Here is a 12,210-nt window from a genome sequence, read left to right as displayed (position 1 = left end):
CTACTAATTCGTTGGTATTGCTTACTTCTAAATTAGACCCTTAAAATATGAAATTCATCCAAAAAGGCTTCAGTTAACCTGTCCGCTCCTAAGGGCCCAAATATGTGAAGTAAATAAAATTTCCAGATCTCCCATGACCTTGAAAACCTTAGGCTCCGTCAACTCCCACGGCTCAAATGTATACCCGCCTATATGTATACCTATATTTCCCACGGCTGAAATTTGTTGGGCACATATTTGGGCCTTGGGAGACAATGACAAAAATAGTTTTCGGGTCGTGGGATCGGACAGGTTAAACACAGAAACAAAAACCTTTTTATACTTGTATAAACATAATGACAATAAACAATAGCTACGCGAAAACGTAAGAGTTTTTTGAAATCCTGATAGAATCGTCACTTTACTGAATAAAAATAGCAAAAATGTTTAACACAAGTTTTTATATATCTAATAAATTGTACTTGTTTTTACCATAGACTTAAAAATAATGAAAGTGTAAAATCAACTGATTTTATTCAATCTACGGGGATTCATTCAGCCCGAAGGACCAAATTACGTTATCACAAAAGTTTATTGCCTAACACAAATAAAATAGCAAGATTGTGTATAACCAATTAATTTTACGCAATCCGGCTCGAAGGACCAACAATGTTTTTAGCTGTTTAGAGCCATGGATGCCAGGCCGGGTCCATACGGCAGAGGTTATCGTAACTGGCGGCGGCGGTGACCAGGGTGGCCACCTTGCTGTCCGGGCCATCAAACTGGGCCAAGAAGGTGAGACGGCCGGTTATGGCCGTCACGGCCTTGGTGACCATGTTGATGATGGTCTCGTTGTCCATTTCCATTGGTTTGTTTTCCGCGGAGGTGCCGGCGGCGGCGGCGAGGCCGGACTTGTCTTCCAAACGCTTCCTGTAGCCGGTGACCATCTCGTCCCGCAGGATCGTACGAAGAATCGATTGTATCTGAAAATTGTGATTAGGTTAGAACAGAACCTGTAGATAGATGCACATTAAAATTTGGTTGCCAAAGCAAAAAGGAATAAAATCGTCAAATTGTTATATATCAAAGACGTTTTGGCTCTATACGATTACAGTAACAGTAGGCTAATAGAAATAATAACCTAATAACAATTACCTTGAAGTTTGGCGTGACGAGGCAGCGCGCGACGGAGATGGCGGAGGCCGTCAGAGGCCCCGTGATGCCGATGGTGGTCAGCAGCTCCGAGATGTTGGGCGTCAGCCGGAACGGCACCGGCCGGTTCCCGTCTAGTTCGCCTGCGCAATAACCACTATTTAGATCTACGTTCATCATACTTGAGAAAAATGAATCTTATTAGGCGATGAGGAAAAATGAAGCAGGTGAAGCAAACCAAGCCAACTACATGCAACATAACGCGCAAAAATATAATTAAATTAGTTTATCAGAAGCTCCAAGTCAAATGAATAAAAAACATTACAAACCATAAACGTAAATTAGCCAATGCAGTCTAGTTTGGGTGCGTGTTATAACACCATTTACAAGCAAGTGTGGAAAGGTACTTGGGCAGTAAATTGACGTGTGAAATTGAAACGCATGCAATATTATTTATTAATTAAGCCAACCGTGCATTTTTTAGTTAATTGCAATAATAGATAACAATTTTACATGTGCTATATTTTATTGGAATGTGCGAATACCATACCACGAAGACACATTGCACCCCATATTCTGAATCAGATTAACTAATAATAGTACATTATGATACAAGTGTGCTAAGTTGGTCATTAGTGTCATTACACACGAGGCGATATTGTGCGCACGAGCTGTAAGCGAGCGCGCAATAATAAAGCCGATGTGTGTAATGACTAATGCACACGCGTTTCATACGACGTTTTTCAACACACTTGGGAGAAAAAAAAGAAACTTTCATATTAATCAAATTTAAATAGTTAAAACAGTTAGTATTGTGTGTTTCATCTGTCATACTCGTGCCGGCCGGCGCCCGCTCGCCCCGGCCGCGGGCGGCGCGGCGGGCGGGCCGGCCGGGCCGCGCACTGCGCAGGCGCGAGGAGCGCGCCGGTGCCCGCCAGTCCGACCAATTAAAGAAGGCTCCCTTTCCATGCATATTATTAGCAATCAGTTAGCTTCTTAACTCAGTCGGATAATATAATGAAAAAGCGCGAGTGGAATAATACACTGAAAGAGCACGCGTGTTTAATATCTAGGATTATGAGCCTAAAATCGGTGGAATAAAAACGTCGTTTTGAGCAAGTGTGTTGAAAACCACTTTATTAAACGTACACAATGTCAAAATGGAAAAGTAATGCCTTCAACTTCAACCCACCTGTACAGAATCCCAAATTTAACGCCATTAAGAATACACGACGGACTTGACTGGAGCTACAATTAACTACCCTCGTAAGACCCAGACTATTAATTAATTTAATGTAATTTAAACTATTTGAAATAGATTTCAAAACAGAAGAAAGTCCTAAGAAGATAAGTTCGAAGATATTTCCTACATTATTGGTTTCAAATCCAACTACATTTTTCTTGAGAGATTTAATCTTCCCTCTTATTCATGAATTTTAAACAAACTATCAGTATTTTTTTTTGCCTCACTAATAAACACAAACGTCAGAGTGACAAGTAAGGACGAGATAATTTTGCTGCTTGAGTGCTTTGTGCACGTTTATGTAATTTATGTTGCACTAGTTTATATTTTTTATTATGCTCTTCTATTGATATTACCTCATATTCATATTAGTGTAATTCCACGCTTGCCTAACTACGACAAACCTCCATGACATGATTCATAAGTAGCGGGGTGAGACAGACGTTAAATGTTAAACAAGCATAGAAAATAAACCTGACGTGCATATTAGTTCCTAGAAAAACAGCAAACAAATGAGCCCATTCCGGTCTTTAAACTTAACCCCTCGTATTCCTCCTGTCCTGTCACAGTTGATCATTGAAAAAGTGACCTTGAAACTTTAAACAATAGATTTAAATTTCCACTCACGGATCCGTGTCTCAGCATACGAGCAATACGAGGGGTTAAGCATCCATGCATATTCACAAGTACAGATAAATTCACCAAAATCTAGGGTAAACATGAAATAAAAGGACGACATCATTGGATTATAGTCCTGTCAACCCACATGTACAGACGGTACAGTGTACAGTTCGCACACGAACACCGTAAATTCGGGGGCTGAGGAAGCGAGGGTTAGTTTGACGCGCTGCTGGGCAACTCACAGAGGTTAGGGACGCAAGTGGGTTCATTTTGTATTCTAGGAATTCGCGCGGTACATAAGGTACACGCCCACTGTCACGTATTATTTAACTTATTCGATAAATTCATGCCAGTTTTGGTAAATAAATCTGCAAAGTAAGTGCCCAAACTTAAGTATCCACTTCTTATTCCACTAGCTGTATATATAAATTGATGTTTATGCGATTATTACACGGATACGGTTCCTCACGGTCCGGTCCGGCGTTCGAGCAAGACCTGGTGACCCGCTCGCACACCGAAGCTGCCTGCGGACCCGCGTCCGCGTCCAATGTAAAGCCCGCCTAAACCACTGCAAGCTCATACCTGTAGTGTCGTCGACGTCAAACTTGAAGTAGGAGACGTTGAGCAGCCCCGAGTCCTGGTGCACGTACATCATGTCTGGGTTGAGGCGCGTGAGGTGCAGCACGTACTCGGCGAAGCCGGCGAGCGACAGCTGAAGAGTGAGCATCTTCCTGAACGTCCAGTAGTCGGTGGGCGCGGCGAACGTCGCCGCCGCCCACTCGCGGAGCATGCCTTTTGGCACCATCGTAGATTGCACCTACAACAACATGAAACTAAATAAATTATTGATAAAAATTTGAACCAATGGAAATACGAATTGCTCGAGATGCCTGGATACCCCATTACCCCATTTCTAATTTTCTGAAACGGAATACTAATACTGCAACGTCCTAGTTGCCTCCGTTGTTGGAATCGGTGGTAAACCATCAGTTCTCGAGTCTAGTCAATCCGACAGCACAGTCGGTCGTCTACTGCCCTCGCCCTTGTCATAGTGTGTCGATGTCAATCCAGTCGCTCGATCAGCATACATGTTGTTTGCGTTTGCCCGCAGTGCAGCGCGCATTAGCCCCACCTAGATGGGAGTGAATCGAATACCCTCTGCAGTATGATGATGAAGCGTTAACGCGTGATCACGTACCTCCCGTAGAATGTCCCGCAGCACCTGGTGCGAGGCCTGCGAGCCGCGCGCCTGCACGGCGGCCAGCCGCTCGTAGTAGCGCGCCACCGGCGCGTCGTACTCCACGCCCCTACAACACAATACACGATCAAGAAAAACCCCCACGACGGCGGCAACTGTCTCTTCAAAGTTTCAATTACTGTAGCTACAGCTGAGAGAACTATAAAGGCGGGATTCCACCAGTGTGCGGCACCAGCATATTCAGTACAAAAATGCTTGTGCCGCACATTGGTGGAAACCCGCCTTTACGGGCACGCGTGAACATAAATGAAACGAACATAGTTTGCTACTTTTGCGCCCCATCTTTAGGGTTTCGTAGTTGAGCTGTGCTATTACTATTGTTTGCAAACGATTCGCCCTTTGTGGCTGTGGGCACTATTACTACGACATTAGGATCTTAAAAAATTATAACTATAAAATTATAAATCCGCAAGGATGAGGTCTACAACAATGAGATGAGAAGTCATCGCTATGGGTTAACTAAACATAAAAAAAAACTTAAATACCTATTGGCGCACTCGGTGCGGTAAATATCCAGCAGCGATATCGAGCTGGGATTGTCTTCTACGAGACGCATCTGCGGTGACACCGAAACGACACGCGGTACTGTGAAGTGCAGGAATCTTCTGGATGTTTCCTTCTGCTTGCCCAGGTAGTGGTTGAGCATGCGGAGGAGCTGGAGCACGCGCTCCTCGCGCCGTGCGTCGCCCAGACCGGAGTCGTTCACGACCAGGTACGGGTATATTTTGCCGTTGTGTCCGCGGATGTACAGTCTGCGCGCGGAGGTGTTGTGTTTCTGCACGATCTCGACTCGCGGCATGAAGCGCGCGATACGGACGTGGTAGTGGGAATGTTTGGGGAGCAGGAACTCGCCCGGCAGTTCCACCTCGGCCGTCTTGAGGCTGAAGTTGGATAGGAATCGGCATTTTTCTTCTATCAGGAATGACCTGAAAACATAAATTTGTTTTAGACATACGTTACTGCTCCAATATAATGTTACTCATTAAATTTTTCAATTTTTTCTAAGAAATTGTATCGCTAGTTACATCTGTGTTATCGGACACAATAACAGCACGGAACGGCTACACTTTTACATCGTGTTTGAGGTCAATTCTGAACGAAAGGCTTTCTGGTTCTGTGGTTTACGGCCGTCTACACAAAGTGACGCAATTCTACACTATTCTGCAACACTATACCCGTCGGCTACTGCAAAATCTGCCACACTCACTTGGGCAAAACTTTAGTCTTCGCCTCCAATATCTTGACCCACTTCCTCAGCTTCTGCATGAGGTTCTGCAGCTTCATGGCGTTGGGCTGCGTGAAGTCGAAGTCGCTGGTGAACTGCGCCTTCATCTTCTGGAACACGGGGTCCTGCACCGTGGCCTGCGCGCGCCGCGCCAGGCTCTCGGAGGCGGCTAAAGATAATGCACCACTTAAACTACTTGAAATATTTTCTGTCCACGTACAAAATATACTACTTGTATGAAAGACGCATTCGCTGATGCTAGATGATTTTATTCGTTTTAACATCCATACATATATTTAAATGGCCATCGCATTGCAGTGAGATATTTCTTTTAAATACTTTCGCGTGAATCAAGTCAATACTAGTGTTTTTAAAATGTCCACTTCAAAACTAGCAAAGTGAACGATCAAATAAATTGATTCGTTATATTGTCTTCGGTTACCGCGACAGTTACTTATGAAATAAAATTATGAAAACTGATTATATCGCGTATATTGAATTTATAATACATCCCGACGATTCGAACCCTTTACAGCGTTCGTGGTCAAGGGGTGACTGAGGATAAGCTACAAAGTGCAAAATACCCACATACAAAAATAATGAACCACCGTAAACTATAAACTAAGGCTGGCTGGTGGTTTATAGACGCGATATAATCCGTTTTCATAGTCTTATTTCATGAAATTGATTGTTTTTTGTTTTGTTTTCTTTACTACTTAAATGTTGTCTTTCGTTGTATTTCGTGCGTTGTTTTGTGTGTAATAAAGAATATGGCATATGATATAAATACTGACTGATGCCTATGCCTATGCAGATGCCGAAGGTGGAGACGACCTTCTTGATGAAGTTGAGCGTGTGCGGCGTGACGGTGGCGTCGGCCACGGCGGCGCGGTGGTGGAAGGCCACCACGTGGCACTTGGCCAGCCCCGCGCGCAGCTGCCGCAGCACCTCCTCGTACCAGTTCTCGCGGAACCACACCATCTGGGAACACGATACCATATTAGACATAAAAAAAATTAAATTGCGCACGCTGCTGTAATAGAATACTTATAGATTTGGGCGTAGAAGATGCTCTAGAGAAAGGAGTGCAGCTTAAAATTAAATATAGGGCCGAACTTGATCTGACCGGCCGGCCTTGAACTGGCCGGTCTCAGGAGGCGCCTGAACTGTAGCGGGTCGGTGTGACGCACATAATGCTACACTAGTAGTATATACCTGATCGACGATGCCCTCCAGCGAGGAGAGCACGGTGGGATGTATCTCGCGCTGCAGCTGCATGATCTTCGAGCAGCGCCACATGGGCAGCGTGGCCTTGATGGGGCCGGTCTCGCCCGTGGAGCCGCCGCTGGAAGATGATGCGCCTTGCTCTGCCGTCCTTCCAGGCTGTAACAATACAATTTACTTAATAGTACATCACTATAGTATAGGGGCTGAAAAAAATAGAGATTGCCACTGGCAGTGTTCTGCGAGGGAAAGGGGTTATCGTGTGATCTGTAAGTGTATTGTGTGGTCTTCGGCACCACTTCTCGCTAAAAACGCTAAAAGGGGGTTAATATGAGTCGCCAGAGGCATTAGGGAAGTTTGTGGGGACCGCAACACATTACGCATTAGCGATCTAAAGACGATGTTATTTGCATTTCAAGCCTCGTAACTATTTTTTTAAGCTTATTTTACTACAGTAATGAAATGGGCATCAGCACGAATGATAGTGGCAAAACAGGGGCTTCAGTGCGTTCAAAGCTGTATGGACAATTGCAGCTCGCGGTACGTTCCATGTCCATAGCCCCATACCGTACATAACCCAGTTTTTCTCTGAAATGTTTCCGGGTGGAACGCTACCACTAGTTAGTTAGCTAAATACTTACTAGTCAGTTGGTCTTTCAATCCTACTTGGTACTTACAACGGCAGACTGGTGTGGTAGATTCGAGGCCAAATTTTCCGCTGTTTTGTGCCTCTCGCGTTGTTCTATCTTCAATGTCAGGTACAGGGTCCGAATAGGGAAATATACAGCCTGCGGGTACAAGCGTCCAACCTGCACAAACATACAAATATTACAATAATGTTGAAGTACATACATATGAAATATAAGTTATATTTCAAGATAAGTTTCAACATCTGCTGAGGTAACTTTTGTTAGCAGCGCAATAGTTTAATGCATTCACTGCCAGCGCGAGCTGCGCGTTACGTTCGTAGCTGATTACATAGTTTATAGCGAAAAGCGCCTACGAACTGAGAACCCGCCTAGCGGGTCGCTGGCATTGAATTTGTTAAAGCCAATGCTTTAGATAACAGCCAGTGTACTTGGCCAGTATCTCGGTCAGACTGTTCTCGTCGTATCAACATCTGTAGGGCCTGAAGTTATACTGTATACTGACGTGGCTCAGCAGGTTGAGGATGACGTTGCCGTCGTACTGCACCAGGCAGGCGAGCAGCTGCGGGATCCACGGCAGCCACTGTACGGGCGGCACCCCCACTGAGTACTTGTCCAGAGCTTCGGCTAGGCTGTTCTTCTCGTCGTCGTAGCTAAGCATCCATAGGACCTGGAATTATACTGGTTTTTGAGTTCTTTCAAGCCAGCAAACACTCTTTGCATTCCGACTTCTGAATTTTTAACGCGATATCGAATCGTTATTGTCCAACCATCATCAATCAATCTAGACGTGAAACAGGCGAAAATATTTAAAAATCAAGCAATCAAATGATCCAAAAATATTACCTTAGCGCAGTATTTCCTCGACTTTGATTCATTCTGATGCCGACAAGCGTGCAAGAAGCACGTCATAGCAGACACTCCTACTTGGATCTGCCGCGGGTCTCTAATGAATATCTGCTCCAAGTAATCTCCCCACAACGCCCAAGCTTTCACCAACGTATCGTGCAGCTGTACTGCGGCCGCAAACGCTTTGTTAGCATCCTCAGAACGTCCTAACTGAGCCAACAGCAATCCTTTGAACGCGTAGAACTCAGCGGTCATTTCCTTCGTGAAATATTTAAAGTTAGTAGACTCGATCATGTCCAAGCCCTCTTGTAGTTCATCCTTGCCCTCGGTCCACGACATTTGTATGTGGCATTTGACTTGCTGCCTAATTTTCTGGAAGCAGTCGACTATCGGGACGCTCGGGATTGTGTAGATGCGGTGCAGCGAATCGAGACACACGCCGGATAGACTGTGCTTTCTTGCTATTTTTGCGAAGTGGATTATTGCCTAAAAAATAAAATAAGTTAGACAAAAAATATTCCTTGTAAAATTTTACCTTACAAAAATGAATGAATCAATCTAGTTTTTCGGACCAAGTTGTATTGATTATAAATATGGCCCGAATTTTCGGTGCGACTTTTGATAAGTCTTAGCAAAGATAGATATAACTCCGTAATAGATGGCTACAGCAGTCTAAGGAAAAAACGTGCCTCGAAAATCAAGAAAATTTGATTCTCGATCAGATGGCGCCACTACCTTTGGCCTACTCTCGGATAGATGGCGTTGACGGTTTCGTTTGTTATTTAACAATTAAACGCATATCAGTGAAAGATCATGGGTCAAAATCATATAAATATAATTTATGCAAATAAAAAAAAGACGAAGGTTTTAAGATCTCATCCACATGGAACCCAGTCTTACCCAGTAAGTGTAAGCGAAAACAAATATCGAAGGTTGAAAAATCGAATATTGTGAGTGTTGTGTGTCGACCCGGTGACATCCCTAGTGCGCAAAACGTTCAAGTTAAAAAACAAGACCAAGTGCGGGTAGTTCGAAAAACTCGCGCGCCTAGAAGATGTTGATGTCAACTTTAGCCAGTCTTTTCCGAGACCACGGGGACAACGCAGTCCTCGAAACGTCGGAGGTAAATTTAAAACTTATTTTACGCGATTAAGTCCCGTCGTTGTTGAAAAATAATATCGATATCGACGACCGGTCTGGCCTAGTGGGTAGTGACCCTGCCTATGAAGCCAATGGTCCTGGGTTCGAATCCCAGTAAGGGCGTTTATTTGTGTGATGAACACAGATATTTGTTCCTGAGTCATGGCTGGTACCTATTGGCGTTATTCATAAACGCGTTACTGGCCTGAATTAGCTATGAATCGTTTGTCTTTTCTGACATTTCGAATGTATTTGTAATAAAAGGATAAACCATAATTTAACTAAATCACGCCCGTAAAATTTTATGAATAAGGGGGTATGTATATAAGTACGTATTTATCTATATACGTATGTATATCGACGCCTAGTATCAATAGTATAACCTTTGCTTAGTTTGGGGCTAGGTCGATCTGAGTAAGATTGTCCCCAAATATTTATTTATATTGATAAAAATCGGTGCTCTCTCCCTTAAATATGTCAGTAGTCGTAGTCGCACGCAAAATGTGGGGGCCCTAGTTATAAAAGCAATTAAAATACTTATTAACCCCTCGAGTCTCAGGCAATATAGACAATGTCGAAAAAGTCCCAGGGTTTTTTGAATTTCATACATTTTGTATCATTCGCGTGTGCGATTTATCTTTGTCCGTGGGATTTGAAGGTAACTTTTTGTAGGCACAAACAAGAAATAAGTACAAACCTGTGCACTAGCATGTACGCCCAGCATGCTGTGATTGCTCGCATGGTCCGTTTGCGAGTCATAGTGGGAAGCTATGAACTGGTAATGGTGTTGTCGCCACGTAAAGATAGCGCCCCAATGGGACAGCGGGTCCGCGACGACAGGGAGACGGTTACGCCACGTCTTCACGATGGCTTTCATGTCGTGGAGGGACGTGGGCCGGCTGTGGACGAGACCCTGAGAACGGATATTCATCATTGAAAACCAACTCATATTAAAAACATTATTTTGCATTGCTGAACTGTGGAATTCTATGGCACTATGCATTCTTTATGTATTTTTATAGCAAGAGTTAATAGGCAGTTACGGACCTAATAAACTTTATCTTTAGGCCTGCACACTCAGGTAAAATTAGTCTCAATCGCTGATTAAAGCTCACCCGAACACTACGATCGTTGATATTAAGGACGCCAAAATTCCCTGCTACGTTTATCGCTCTTATGAAATATTCAAGTTTAAATACATATATAAAAAAAGACATTTATTGTCGCAAAAAACAGAAAACTTCAAAAAACAGCAATGGTCAAAGAAAAATAACGCACAATAAGCACAACAAGGTCTACGTACAAAAAAAGGGTACATATCTCGCCTACCTGCACATTAGTGCAAACGGCCCTAAGGCCTAAGATACACTTGTAAGTTTTACTTACGTAAGTAGGGACAAAGCTATTCGTTAGAATGAGATAACGATATTCATCTCTCATTCTGTAGTTTATACGTAAGTTTTAGTTACAAGTGTAATCCTGGCCTAAGAGTAATAGAGTAATAACTGACGGTGTGTATCTGCGCCGCCTCGCTGAGCTCCATGAGTTGCTGCGCGGCCCGCAGCAGCGGCAAGTGCGCGTGCGACACGACGCGCGGCAGGCGGCGCCACTCGCGCAGGCACTGCGCCGCCGCCGCCTCCGCGTGCCGCTCCACGCCGCTCAGCTGCTGCTCCACGCCCGCGCAGATGCAGAGGTAGCCGCGGTACAGGTTCACCAGCCAGGCTACCGAAATATACTCTAATATTATAAACATTTCAAATCGTATGTGCTGTTCACTTTAAAGGTGTGGCCACATCTGGGGACACTTTTGCTTTTTCCCACTAACTTATCGAAATAGCAAAACCGAGTGAAATGTATTTGCAGAACTGTCAAATGCCCACGGTAAAGGACACTATGCTAATTTGTACCGCAGTCCGTCGGCGTCGCCATGAAAACTACCACTACCGGAACCCATTTCACAAAAACCATCAGTAAAACGAGTGGAAGATCCTTTCCAATAAAAATAATTTCAAAACGACTTGCGCTAGTTTTAAAAGTCTCAAGCTTTCGTCACAGGGCGGACACGTCATACATCAAAAATCACTTGCGTTTCTATGTGTGAACGGCACGTCTGTACACGCATCGAGGCATGATGCGTGTAAGTTGCTTAAAATAGTACTGAGCGGCCGGCGAACGGCCGTCACTCTGCTGTCGCGGGGAGAGGTAATTCGAATCGGGGCGAGGCGGTGCGTGGCCGTTCTGTATGATAATACTATTACTTATTCTGTGCTTTCGTTAAACGCGCCCCCCCCCCCGAGGGTCATTATCATGGCACACGCGCGCGCACACACACACACACACACGGTACACACGTTATTGTTTGTCAGCTTTACTTACCCAATTCTTTCGGACAATTGTACTCTACTTCAGCAAGCGCATCTTTCATAGTCGTCCAGTTGGGATTCCTCCACGCGCTCTCCAGTATAAGGAATGGGTCACGGACGCTGCGAGTCAACCCCAGCTCCAAGAGAGAGTCCCACTGGTTTAACTCCTTGGCACATTTGATCCAATGTTGTGTCCATAGTGTGCATTCCTTGTGCATGTTGTATGAGGATGGGTTTGTTGCATACTCTTGTTTTAGCTTGCTCATCGCGGTGTCGTATGCGCCCTGTTAATTACAGATATTGTAATTTAACACATAAATACATACAAGAGCTTGGAAGTTCAGGTACTTTTAGATTCTCAACTGAAGTAACATGTTTCTTGTATTAATACTATTAATTTACCCACTCAATAACAAGCAACAAAACAATCTATGGTTGAAAACTACAAATCGAAGATACAATTAGGACTATAATGCCAAGATGATTTATAAACACATACTTGCGCCAGT

General features: G+C 44.2%; 1 protein-coding gene across 2 annotated transcripts in view; it reads right to left on the bottom strand.

Moving 5' to 3' along the window:
* Nucleotides 1–425: 425 nt before the first annotated feature.
* Nucleotides 426–12,210, bottom strand: part of LOC134740942 (transcription-associated protein 1) — a 37,055-nt gene continuing 25,270 nt past the window's right edge. The window contains exons 34-47 of one of the 2 annotated variants that reach the window (XM_063673599.1): nucleotides 11,715–11,985; nucleotides 10,849–11,060; nucleotides 10,036–10,251; nucleotides 8,196–8,684; nucleotides 7,855–8,019; nucleotides 7,380–7,511; nucleotides 6,694–6,861; nucleotides 6,273–6,459; nucleotides 5,461–5,686; nucleotides 4,739–5,179; nucleotides 4,194–4,302; nucleotides 3,578–3,812; nucleotides 1,135–1,274; nucleotides 426–962 (exon numbers count right to left, since the gene is read on the bottom strand). In XM_063673599.1, coding sequence (XP_063529669.1) covers nucleotides 663–962; nucleotides 1,135–1,274; nucleotides 3,578–3,812; nucleotides 4,194–4,302; nucleotides 4,739–5,179; nucleotides 5,461–5,686; nucleotides 6,273–6,459; nucleotides 6,694–6,861; nucleotides 7,380–7,511; nucleotides 7,855–8,019; nucleotides 8,196–8,684; nucleotides 10,036–10,251; nucleotides 10,849–11,060; nucleotides 11,715–11,985 — 3,291 coding nt within the window. In that variant the 3' untranslated portion in view covers nucleotides 426–662. The remainder of the gene's footprint in view (nucleotides 963–1,134; nucleotides 1,275–3,577; nucleotides 3,813–4,193; nucleotides 4,303–4,738; nucleotides 5,180–5,460; nucleotides 5,687–6,272; nucleotides 6,460–6,693; nucleotides 6,862–7,379; nucleotides 7,512–7,854; nucleotides 8,020–8,195; nucleotides 8,685–10,035; nucleotides 10,252–10,848; nucleotides 11,061–11,714; nucleotides 11,986–12,210) is intronic. The other variant, XM_063673600.1, reaches the window with a different exon arrangement.

Source organism: Cydia strobilella, chromosome 4 (genome assembly GCF_947568885.1).
Source record: "Cydia strobilella chromosome 4, ilCydStro3.1, whole genome shotgun sequence".
NCBI classification, from domain to species: Eukaryota; Metazoa; Arthropoda; class Insecta; order Lepidoptera; family Tortricidae; genus Cydia; species Cydia strobilella.
Note: the sequence above shows the minus strand (reverse complement) of the source record. Positions and strands in the feature narration are given on the sequence as shown.